This window comes from Phocoena sinus, chromosome 20 (genome assembly GCF_008692025.1).
Source record: "Phocoena sinus isolate mPhoSin1 chromosome 20, mPhoSin1.pri, whole genome shotgun sequence".
Taxonomy (NCBI): Eukaryota; Metazoa; Chordata; class Mammalia; order Artiodactyla; family Phocoenidae; genus Phocoena; species Phocoena sinus.
Window position 1 is genome coordinate 5,419,778 of NC_045782.1, and position 13,020 is coordinate 5,432,797.

Genomic DNA, 13,020 nt, shown 5'->3' on the forward strand with positions numbered 1-13,020 from the left:
TCGTGGGAGTTCCCTGGCGGCCTAGTGGTTAGGATTCCAGGCTCTCACTGCCGTGGCCCAGGTTCAATCCCTGGTCAGGGAACTGAGATCCCACGAGCCTCGCAGCACAGCAAAAAAAAAAAAAAAGCGTGGGGCTTCCCTGGTGGCGCAGTGGTTGAGAGCCTGCCTGCCGATGCAGGGGACATGGGTTCGTGCCCCGGTCCGGGAAGATCCCACATGCCGCGGAGTGGAAAAAAAAAAAAAAAAAGCGGTCGTTATTCTTCCCCACTCTATGAGTCAACAAGCAGAAGATGAATACATTATATTTTGGGATATATTTATGTTAACTGGAGAATAGCCTTCTTGAGTTGGGATTTTTTAAACTGCATTTTATACAAATGACATTTAAGTTTAAAATGCATTTGTTTTGGCTTTATAAATTTTGCTTTCTTATAGAAAACCTATTCTGTAGTATATGAAGACTGGTACCCTAATATACAACCCTAGTCTAAGGCTTCCCTGGTGGTGCAGTGGTTAAGAATCCACCTGCCAATGCAGGGGACACAGGTTTGAGCCCTGGTCTGGGAAGATCCCACATGCTGCGGAGCAACTAAGCCCACGTGCCACAACTACTGAGCCTGCGCTCTAGAGCCCGTGAACCACAACTACTGAAGCCCGCAAGCCACAACTACTGAAGTCTGCGCACCTAGCGTCCGTGCTCCGCAACAAGAAAAGCCACTGCAAGGAGAAACCCGTGCACGGCAATGAAGAATAGCCTCTGCTCGCCGCAACTAGAGAAAGACCGCGCACAGCAACGAAGACCCAATGCAGCCAAAAATAAATAAATAAATTCAATAAATTTATTAAAAAACAAACAAACAAAAAACCCTAGTCTATATTGGGGGGTGGGGAGGAGGAAGAAAAAAGCTTTGTTTTAAAGAAAAAAATTAAAATTCATTAAATGTATCCTTTAAAATAAATCAATTTTAAAGCATGAGGTCTCAGAATACAGTTATACTGTATACTTTCTGCACTCCAATCTTAAAAGTGAACTTTCCTCAACCTGTGATTTAAATTATGGCTAAGTCCAAATATCTATGTACATCTTTCTATATAACTATATACATATGAATAGATGTCTTTCTATACCTCTATACATCTTTCTAAATCAAGTACATCTGTCTATATCTATATACATCTTTCTATACTTACATACATTTGAATACCTACATATATGTTTCTCCTATTTCAATTGCAAGTGAAAGCAAGAATATAATACAGTTGTTGGTTTTTTTTTTGTATTTGGAAAATGAATGAAAAATGGAAGCTCTTTTAAAGTAAAATTGCCATGGTTGGTTAGTTGAAACAATAGTGGACACATTCCCAATACCAAGATGGATATAAAAAAATTAAGTAGCATAACATCATAAAATTTGTAGCTTACTTTGTGCCTTTTCACAGAAGTTTATCTGAAAGCCTAAAGTAAAAGAGATAAGTTCCAGTTCATTTACTGTAAATCAAACAAACCAAAATTAGAACATGACATAGCATTTTTATATTACATTCAAGAACAGTTCAAATCATATAACCTCCACCATCACAGATAGAACTATAACATACGGGCTTTCTTCAAAAACTCAGCTCTTTCTGACTTAATTGTACTTTATTATACGAAACTGAAATCAAGTTTAAATTATAAGAGTTATGTTGTCTTTACCGTTAATTTTCACATCTATTCAATAAAAAGAATAGCTATTAGCCCTTGGAAGTTAAGAACAACTTTTAAGACAGTTTTGTCAATTTCTTCAATCTACAAGTTCAGAACATATCACAAGCTATTTTATTAACTCAAATTACTGACTTGGAATTACTCGATTAACTACTACCCCTGATTCAAAAGCTTTGGTAGTTGATAAATTGTGACAGCTAAACACACATAGCAACATTCTGCCAGTGAGCTAACCTCAAATGATAAGACAGTGAACTACTAAAGAGGTGCTTAAATTCCTGTGAAGTAGGCCTGAAAAAAGACCATGCCCCTAGAAACGGTAAGTAGGACTATAGCAGTTATAGGAAGAAAACCTCTAAATTCTCCTTAGAAACATAAACATATTTTCCAAATTCAATTGGGCCTCGTTATACCTTATGCATATATTTATACAGATGTAGTTTTGTCAAATGCACCCAGTAAAGTAAGCTGTTCAAAACAAAAGCCTTCCCAAAATATTCATTTGCCATCATAGTCTATTGGGTGAATTTCTAGTTTTCTCAGTGGTCTACCTATGCTTGTGTTTATTATTGCTTTGGGGAACAAAATAGGGAAAGCAAATTTAGAATGAGTACCACTCAAGTTGTAGTTATATAAATTCAATCAAAACTTGCAGAAAAAAAAAAATCCAGGACTAAAAAGGATATGTTTAAGTAGTCTTTCCCATCCAGCTTTGAAATTCCTAGGATTTTAAGATATAGTACCTATAATGCACAAAACCTGAAAAATGGCTCATGTAGCTACTCTGGCATGAAGGTACCTTTGGGACACAAAAGTAACCCACTGCCTACTTACTACCTGATGGCAAAGTGGGAGGAAGTGGGAGTGGAGACTTCAAGGGACAAAGTCCTGGGGGCAAACTGGAGGCAGTGCCCTGACACTTGTATCTCTACTGCTGAGGCTCCATACACGTGCTGCCCGCCCCCTCGCCCCCCGCCAGATATGCAGCAGAAACAGACTTCAGAAGGAAACACAAACAAACAAACAAACAACAAAAAATGGATTCTGTGGATCTTATAAGCCTAAGCAACTAAACACCAGCCAGCCTCCTACCAGGCAAAATGAGCTGGCACAAGTCAGGAGGAAAGGGAGCTGGCAGCTGGCACTGTGGAAGCAGCAGTGGAATAGGAAACACAGAGGAGCCTGGCCGCAGTTCAGAAGCCCATCTCCCACCCCCTCCGCTGGAAGAGGGAATGGAAAATTCACCTGGAAACTAGAGAGGAAGCTGGTGAAACACTGAAACAACTTGAAGGGATAGTTACTATTCTCTTTTTAGCTCTAAATACGCTCAATAGGTGCTACTAGGTAGCAAAAATAAAAGGTGAGCAAAGAGGTGAACTAAATAGCAAGATAAATGGAGAAAGGAGCAAGAAAAATAAATCTGAGAAGTATGCGAAAAAGAATGAACTGGATCTGTATAGTTGTATAAAAGTAAGTTAAAGGAAAAAGTACAATGAATAGAAAAAAATATAAGGTATATGTAACTGGGAATGTTAGAATGTCACCAATTACTCCCCTAACACATCAGAAGTTAAGCCCACTTTTAAATGCCAAAAAATTCTCAAAACTTGAAGTTCTGTCATCAGTACAGAATCCATACATGTAGCTAAAAGGGAAGGGGTGAAATTCTCAAAGCATAACTACAGACTTGCTCTTTTTACCTAATTATGGATGAAGTGACCAGATGAACAGATTCTAAGGACTCATACCTACATCTATCTCTGCATTATTTCTCACTCAGAAGAGACTTGCTAACTGACAAGCACAGGATAAAGTAGCTGGAACAGATGGCTCAGCTTTTCCTTGGAACTCCATGTAAGCTTATCAATTAAATCAGATAAAAAGCCATTACCTAAATCTTTCTAGACCTCTAAAAGACTATACATACACATACACACACACACACACACACACACACACACACACACACACACGGGGGGGGGGGGGGGAACTCTATAGAGAGAGATTATATATATGGAAAACAACCAGGGGGACTTCCCTGGCGGCGCAGTGGTTAAGAATCCGCCTGCCAATGCAGGGGACACGGGTTCGATCCCAGGTCCGGGTAGATCCCACATGCCGCGGAGCAACTAAGTCTGTGCGCTACAGCTACTGAGCCTGCGCTCTAGAGCCAGCAAGCCTCAACTATTGAGTCCACGTGCTCCAACTACTGAAGCCCGCGCGTCTAGAGCCCGTGCTCCGCAACAAGAGAAGCCATCGTAATGAGAAGCCCGCGCACCGCAATGAAGAGTAGCCCTCGCTCGCTGCAACTGGAGGAAGCCCACGCTCAGCAACGAAGCCCCAACGCAGCCAATAAAAAAAAAAAAAAAATAAGAACCCACAAAGGTCAGAGAGTTGGTGCTTACAGTACAGATGTAGGAAAGTACATGGCCCCAGCCAAGTTTCTTTTCATCAAATCTCAGACCCCCAAGAATAAATATTGAGATGTACAGGGCAGGGTGCTAGTAGGCCTACCAAAGAAATAAAGCTCTGTGGGGCTTTTTCCCCTCCTTTTTCTCACCAGGACTCTCCCACCACATTTTCCCCTCATTCTCACCGTCCAACCTCAATCTTGAGAGTCCTTAACTGGCCATAACTGGAAACCCACAATTTACTGTATTTACCAAATAAAGTGAGCTTGCCTGTATCCGTTTATAAGGCTGTTTAGGATGTGTATAAGTGTATATTAAAACCAAAGGCAAAGAGTATTTGAGAAAGTAGAAAACAAAATGAAGAATGTCAGACCAGGGTTCTAGTTCCAACTGTGAAACTCAAAAGAGGCACCTTGCTTGAGCCCCAGCTTCCTCATTTATATATAAAATTAAGAATAATATCAAGTAATCTTAGAATTTGAAACAGCGTGTCCACGTGTAATTCTGATTGTCTAGTGGCCCTCATGGGGCACAGCGACCATCCGCACTGCCCTTCGCCTGGGCTGAGGGTATAACAGGGGAGTAAGCAGCTTCCCACCTCCTCAGTAGCGCCTTATAGTTTCCTGGACACCCTGGATTCTGGTAATGCTGAAAAGGGATAATGAACTCCAGTATGAAGCCACACTGATACAAAGAAAATCACAGCTGCCTGCCTTACTGGGTCAGGCCCACAAACCAAGCTCCCAAATCTTCCTTCTGCCACAAGCATGAAGAGGCCAGCAGCTTGCCGCCTTCCAACTTCAACCTCGAAATGTTGGCGTGTGCCTTCAACTGTAAAGTTACTCATAGTATACCATTATGACTCTAACATCTCAGCATTTATCTAAGCTTATCCAAACTTTGTATTTTCATTGTACTTAGAGTGAGTTCCACAAGATTTCCTGCTGTGTTACTTCCTTGAGCTTTCCTGACTTCACCTTTCTCAAGCTTAAAAGGGACCCACCTTCATTTAGTAATTCCAGGTTATTTGCGTCATCCAGAACCACTCATGATTTTATGACTACTAATCCTTCCCACATTTTAAAAAATTCAGGATCTTGTCAGCCCTCACAGGCCAGTCCCTCTCCCTCCTGTGGCTGATGACCACCTTATTCACTCTTCAGTTTGTAACCAAGCACTGTATTACCATGGAGCCCGTTCAAGAAAGCCCAGTACACCCAGGGAGAGCAGCTCATCGACCACGTGACTGTGGGCAAGTATCTAACCTCTATGAGCCTCAATTTTCTCATCTGTAAAACAGAATACCGGAAAGTGTTTTGTGATGATTAAATAAGGTAATAAATGCAACACAGAGCCTGGGATAGCTCAGGTTAATGTTATCAGTCATTATTATTCCTGGTATCTCCCTCAGGTGAGCAACGATTATGGTACCTTCCCTATCAGACCAGCTTAACCCACATAAACAGTCCCTCTCCTTTCATTTCCTGTCACCAAGAGAGGTAAAAACAAAGGATTCCACACTCTGTCTCTCCGTTTCAGCCCTTCCTACACCCAGCCTGCTGTCCTGAGGACTCAACTCCGGAGTGGGTACTGTCTCCTGGCAGGAACCTAACCCAGATCTCAGGGTCACTGGCAAACGCATCAGGAGAGCCATTTAATGTCACTTATTTTTCAGCAAAGTCAGGCACGGATAGACACATATATATATGTCAGATATATAACAGAGATCTATCTGGCAACCCTTTTCTAGCTTCCCCCTTTTGAATACTTTGGGTGACTGTTGGTAAGATGAGATATAATACAGCTTGAAAGAGCTGCTGTGGTGTCCACTTCCACCATCCTTCTCCCTGGTGGGGAATGTCATGCTGTTCTTCAAGAATCAAGCCGTGCACGATGGGACTGCCAGCTTCTTTGTAAAGGTCCATCTTGAGCTGTGTTAACTACTGGCCAATGCTCCCTCTCATCGCGTGGCTGTTAAGTCAGCCCAATCTCCTCTCTCCTTGCCCTTGAATCCTTTCTACAGGTTCATGTTCATTCTCAACCTTGCCAAGAGTGTGAAGAGACCCATGGAGACTTCCTGGAGTTGGGGGAAAGGGCCAGAAGCTAACCCATGCCCATTAGCAGGACACTAAGTTGACCAGATGACAAATTTAGCCAGGATGGGAACGTATGCTATTAACTCTTATGCTAAGTGGGTGCCTTTTCCATACTATGCATAGTGTTGAAAGAGTTCTATTACCTTTCAACATCTAATTAAAGTTTTCTACTTGCCTGTAGATTTGCAATCAAAATGTCCCCAAATTCAAAGTGCCAGGGTAAACGCCCCAGCAAGTTCAGAACTCTGCAACACAAAGAAGCATCAGGAAGCCCTGAGGCTCCAAAATCAACCCAAACATGGCTGGATGCATACAGCTTCCACCCCCTGACTGAAACCTAAAATAATCTCTTCCTTCTATTCCTGAATCTGCATCACTTCTGGCAAAGATTCTTCTCTCAGACCTGAATGGCTGAAATGACTTAAATAGAGCTCGGAGAAACCATGTGAACCTGGGTAGAAGAGTAGAAAGAGCAAAGGCTGCCTGTCACCAGGTGGATTAAAACCCACTTCAACTAGGGCAAATTCCTTAATTTAAACGTCAGTTCCCTAATATATGAAAGGAGACCATGCTCATCTACCCTTAAAGAGCACTTATGAGCATCAAATTAGGTAAAGACAGTGAAAAAAGAGTTGTGTTAACTATTAGTTTCCCTTCTTAATTTTAAATCTGAATTAAACTTCCTCAGGTTGTATCATGTGGACTGTCTCTATCTCCTAGAGATGCAGACTGACCTGAATTATGTGTGATGGAGTTGATTTTGACCTCCAGACCCCTAAAAATAAGAAAAACTCTATGGGCCCAAATCAACCCAGCTTCTCAAATTAGGTAATAGAAATTGAATGGAAAAAGAGATATTTGCAAAAAAAGAAACAGGACTCAAAATACAGGGTTCACTAACATCCCATCTTAAACAAGTTTCAACCCACACACTCTAATAAGGGACATTAAAAGAAAATGTGAGAAAAATCAGTATCCTGAAAGCGTTATATTTTTCTACTTTTTAAATTTTAATACTAGGGTTGCTCTCCTTTTTAAGGAACATACAGAAATGCAATATGTGCTTTGAGGAGGGGCCAATTTCCTGACCTGGATTTTATTTATCAGGTTATGTCAAATAAATGGTGAAAGAAATGGTGTGCAACACAGTGGGAAAGGCAAGCAATTCTAGGGTTTGGTACCTTATCCACTGTCAGCACAATTCAGTTCTTTAAACTGGGATAAAGGCACCCTCCTATGGTTCTTGAAAACCACAAACTAAATGGTAAAAATAGAAAGACAGTCAAATATAATCACAAATAGGGCATTTCATACTAATTTTTTATATTCAAATATTATTGGGAGAAAAAAGTGTACTGATTTTAAATCTTCACTTTTTCTTAACAGGTATGTTTCATTACACTTGAAAGTTCTGTGTATTTTCTTTTATTTTGTAAATATTTTTACTGAGGTATAACTGACATACATTATATTAGTTTCAGGTGTACAACTTGATTCACTATTTGTACATATTGTGAAATGATCGCCACACAGTAAGTCTAGTTAACATCTGTCACCGCACATAGTTAAATAATTTTTTTTCTTGTGATGAGAACTTTTAAGCTCTACTCTCTTAGCAGCTTTCAAATATGCAATACAGCATTATTAACTATAGTCGCTACTCTGTACATTTTGCACATTTTTAAAAAGTAAAATCTAGCTATCATCTTTTTACTTAAATTGATATTTATAAAATGTTCAGCTGAGGGTAAATGGGTAAGGACTGGACTAGTCCATAACTTTTCTGTTATACATCTATATTTGAGACTCAAAAAGAAAAAAAGAAAAACTACCTACATGAGCTCATTAAGAGAATCAGAGGCACTTACCACATATACTTTATAACCAGTTCCTGTAACAAGTACTTTACAAATGTCTCCATGTTTTTCAGACTCAATTATAGATTCTAACTATTCTACACATTTTTTTTAAACTGACATTTCTCAGCTATCCAAGTAAAGTTTAAGGAAAAGTTTTATTTTTCCCTGCTTTAAGTCTCCTATAATAAATTTAACTTCTTGTGTTCATGGGGTTTTTAAAAATCTACTACATTTTAAGGGTTTAGTAACTAAAGCATTTAAATAGCCATGTCTAATAGCAATCCTTATACACGTATAGATATTTTATAATTTTCAAAGCCCTTTTATGTGCATTAATCTAATAATGTGATTCTCACAACAGCCCCCGTAAGGTATTATCCCTATTTTAACAGATAAGAAACTCAGATGAGTTCAGAAAATGTAGGTAATTTCCCCAAGGCCACAGAGCTTGTACACGGCAGAGCAGTTACCTGAACCCAGGGAGAATAAAGACTCATCAAGAATCCTCTGACCAGAAATGCTCAATAATGAAAAATGGAAATAAACAGGGTAGAGAAAAGGGTAGGACCCAGTAATAATGAAGCTAAAGAAACTGTGTGATGGATCATGAGGCATTAGGGACTCATCTGCTAATAATGAAAGAGACAATTAATTAGACCATTACAAGTAAGAGTATTGTTGCTATTAACAATGATGATGGCTAACATGCATCAATCACATCCTTACTGTGTGTCAGGCCTACACTTTATATGCATTCTCAAAGTTCCTGTAAGGTAAGCATTATTCCTGCTTCCCAACTGAGAAACTCAGGCTTGGAGAGGTTAAGTATCTTGCCCAAGGTCACAAAATTCTTCAGTCCCGATGAGGGGATTCAAATCCAGGACACCAGAGCTCTGACTTAACTCAAGCATTATGATATTAAAAAACCAAAAAAAACAATAATTCTCAACTGAGACCACTCTTGGGCCACAAACCTCAAGCCATGAAAAAATGTGCAGGGTGACCCAGTGCCCAGCACGGTGCTTCTCACACAGAACGACCACCAGTGTCTGTTAATATGACATGTATTCCACGCGTCCCACAGCTAAACCCTGCTATTGGAAAGAGCTTGGCCATTAAAAACTCCCAGAGACAGTGCTTTGGGGGTGGCAGGTGACCATGCTTGCGGGGGTGGGGGGGAGTGGCATTTACCAAACATCTTCTAAGGACCTGAAGTATGATCTAAAGCCAAAGATCTGATAGGTGAAGTAAGGGAGGTTGCGCTCTAACATCACAAGACAAACAAAAAAGATGCTACACAGCTGCTTAAGCTCAAGCTTTGTAACCTGGATTGTGCGAGAAAACGTCCTGAGAGTTTCAAGTGCTTCTCTTCATTCTGAGTAATTGAGAGAGGTTCAAGAAGATACAACAGGTTCCTGAGTCAATCAAGGCTAGACACAGTACTGATAAAAGAAAATTCATCAAAAATTCAAAGAGAAGTCTTATGTCCTCCCTCTCCCTTTTAAACTGGGTTCTGCTTATTAGAAAGTTCAGTTTACTGGGTATCAAAACTCAGGGGTGGGGGCTTCCCTGGTGGCGCAGTGGTTGAGAGTCCGCCTGCCGATGCAGGGGACACAGGTTCGTGTCCCGGTCCGGGAAGATCCCACGTGCGGCGGAGCGGCTGGGCCCGTGAGCCATGGCCACTGAGCCTGCGCGTCCGGAGCCTGTGCTCCGCAACGGGAGAGGCCACAACAGTGAGAGGCCCGCGTACCGCAAAAACAAACAAACAAAAAAACTGAAGGGACCTGTCAAATATGTGCAATAAAAACTTAAATAAATACATAAGGCATAAAAAAAAAAAATACTCAGGGGTGGGAGAGGAGAATGGAGCGCATCAGAATAATTCCTAAACAGGATGACTTTCTCTGAGTTCCTAGAACACTCCAAGCTCTTTCCTACTTTGGAATCTTCACACACACTGTTCCCTCTGCCTAGAACCCTCTTCTTTATCGTAACAGAGTCCTCTTTCCAGACAGGTCTTCTGTGACCATCTTACCAAAGCAGACTGCCCCCTCCCCCATTAACTTCTAACCCAGCTTGTTACCTTCATAACACTTTTCTCAATTAGCAATTTTTCTTATTTATCTGCATATTGTCTTCCCTCCCCAATCCTATCAGGAGGGTGAGCTCCATCAGGAAGGAGACCATCTGACTCACTCTCTTCTATATACCCAGGACTAGGGCACTATGCCTGGCACTAGGCAGATGCTCAATAAACATTTTTGAACAAAAATTAATTTCTACAGCTTTTTCGAACTATTAGCCTCCCTACTCATCCCCTACCCCCCACCCCCCAAAAAACTTGCATTTTTATAAGCTTTGTAAGTCACCTGTTTTGGATATGCAATATACTGTCATTTTTGCTGTTTCATTTCAGCACCACCACCACCAACAACCAGACTGTAGAGCTGGAAGATCAGGAAACCCATCCTGTACTTCATCTGTATATTGTACAACACAGTGGCATCCAATAACTAATTTAATTTGAATTAATTATCTGAGGGCCTGCACAGAAAGTGTCCTCTGAGCTCTGACATCATCCTGTATATATCTGTCACTGTTCCTTACGTATATCCCATGGGGAGGGGGACAGGGATATAAAATTGAATAAAATCCCGCCTCTGCTTCATGAATCACCCTCTCATAAACCCGAAATACTCAACAAACGTCAAACCTAACCAGACAGACGGTTAAGATAGACCTCGGAGCCCTTTAGGAAGATTTTAATCAAAGAGTAACCATGGTCACACGGACCACGAAGGGTACCCCAAATGACGCTGCTAATAATTTAACGCAAGCAAGTCTGCGAAAGTTATCAAGAGATTTCTGAGATTCCCTGTTTTCAAAGATAACATTACTACTCAAAATTCCCCAGTAAACTCAAGGAAACGGTCCCTCACGGGCTGGGGCCTGGTATTTTCACAACAGCCCCTGTCAAGAGCCACATAGAGCTAATAAGCATTCCCACTGGGGAAAGTCATTAATTAGGAGGGCTGCTTCAGATGTGCAGTCCCCGCAGAGAACCACTCGGACCCCTGCCTTTTGATTTCCCGGATCTCTGCATTTCAACCGAGCTCCCTCTGTTTATTTATTTATTTATTTATTTGGTCTGCATGCCAGGCTAACACAGAAACCCCCGGCCTCTCCCAGGCCAAGGGCTGTCTCATCACCTTACAGGTGGCACGGGCCTGAACACCCCCGCCCCACCCGCCCAGCGAGCAGAAACATGCAGAAGTTTGGAAAACGATGGTCCAGGAGGACCGCGGAGCCCAGAGGTCAGGCGGCGGCCAGGCCCGGCGGCGCCCGCAGGGAACCAAGATGGCCCTGAGCGGGCCCCACTGCGGCGGCGGCGGGGAGCCGGGCCGGGGCGCCGGGGCGCGGGGCCGAGGGGCCGAGGGGCGCGGGGCCGGGACGACGACGACGACGCCGCCCTGGGCGGCCGGGACCCGCGGGCCAGGCCCCGGCCGCCTCCCGCCGCCGCACCCTGGCCGCGCGTTCCCGGAAAGGCGGGCGGGGCGCGCCAGGTAAGCGGCGGTGGCGGCGGCGGGGGTGGCCGCAGGGGCGGGCCCGGGCCAGGTGGGCCCCCGCGGGCGGTCGGGAGCCCGCCGGGCCGAGCGCGGGCGGAGGCCGCGGCCCGGGCCTGCGCGGCCCGCCGCCCGGAGCCAGGCCGAGCCCGGGGCGGCCGGCTCCGGGCGCGAAGCGGGGAGGGAGGGAGGCGGACCGGCGCGGGTGGCTCGGTGGCTTCCTCAGCCGGGTCCGGGGGCGTCCGTGGCCGCGGGGACAGGCCGCGACGACTCCGACGGCCGCGCCCGGGGGCCGGGGTCTCGGCGCCGCCGCCTTCCTTACCCTGCATGCTGCTGACGGCCGGGTGGCCGGGCGCCGGGGACCCCACGGGGCCCGGGGTGCCGCTGCCGCCCCCGGAGCCGCCGCCGCCGCTCGGGCTCGGAGCCGCCATTGTTGGGAGTGAGGAGCCGAGCGGCGCCGCGGCGGCTGCAATGCAGCAAGCTCGGCCTCTCGCACGGCCGAGGGGCGTGGCCAGCGCCCGCCTTGGGCCCGCCCCCCACCCGCCCCCGCCCGCGCCTGACGCAGAGCCGCACCAGATGCTGAGCGGCTGAGCGGCAGAACTGCCCAGGTTGCCGGTGCGGGACACCCCAGAGGCCGGCAGAAGTCCTGCACTGGGGCTGCGGGCCCGCCGCGGGGCCTAGAGCGGTTTGCGGAGTGAGGAGTGTGTACATTTGGGGTATGAAAGGGTACACAGCTTCTATCATTCCTACAGAGGTCTGTGACCCCAAAAGTTTAAGAAGCCCCTTGTTGGAATCTCAGAACCCAAAACCAGAATCGTAAAACTGAAAGGGATCGCAGAGCTCCTGCTTCTTGTCCAGTCTCTGACACGGCACTTCCAGAGGGGACTTGGCTCTACCTGTGGTTCCATCTGGAGCTCCCGCTAAGCCTTGCCTAACACCCTAACCCTCTACACTGCCCTGGGAGATCCTAAGGAATGCTACTGAAAGTACCGTCAGTGGACCGGGACGGAATCAGAATTTACATTTTAATAATACCCCCAGGTAATTTGTATGCACATTAAATTTGAAAAACAGTATCTTAAGCACGCAAGCTCCCTGGCCTCCCAAAATGTATTATCTGTATCACCGACTTCCCCTAAATACACACTGGATTCTCTCCCCCACCTCTTCTACACCTTATAAGACCAGCCATATAAATTATATAATTTAAATATGAATTATATAAGATGGCAACTTCACAGAACAAAATCAAGTTTCTTCCAGTGCTTGGCACAGAGACTGGTTTTAGGAAGGCAGCAGCTAAAAGAAAAAGAAAAAAAAAGGTCCTCTGTGAGGCTGGGGGTTTGTGGACCAACAGAAATGTAGTTGGAACAGTAAGGTATG

General features: G+C 44.5%; 1 protein-coding gene across 2 annotated transcripts in view; it reads right to left on the reverse strand.

The window, feature by feature from the left end:
- MAP2K4 (mitogen-activated protein kinase kinase 4) overlaps positions 1-12,109 on the reverse strand; it is a 105,390-nt gene extending 93,281 nt beyond the window's left edge. Inside the window, exons 1-2 of one of the 2 annotated variants that reach the window (XM_032616742.1) lie at positions 11,960-12,096; positions 1,424-1,456 (exon numbers count right to left, since the gene is read on the reverse strand). In XM_032616742.1, the coding sequence (XP_032472633.1) occupies positions 1,424-1,456; positions 11,960-12,068 (142 nt within the window). In that variant the 5' untranslated portion in view covers positions 12,069-12,096. Of the gene's footprint in view, positions 1-1,423; positions 1,457-11,959 lie in introns of both variants that reach the window. The other variant, XM_032616741.1, reaches the window with a different exon arrangement.
- Between the last annotated feature and the right edge of the window lie 911 nt (positions 12,110-13,020).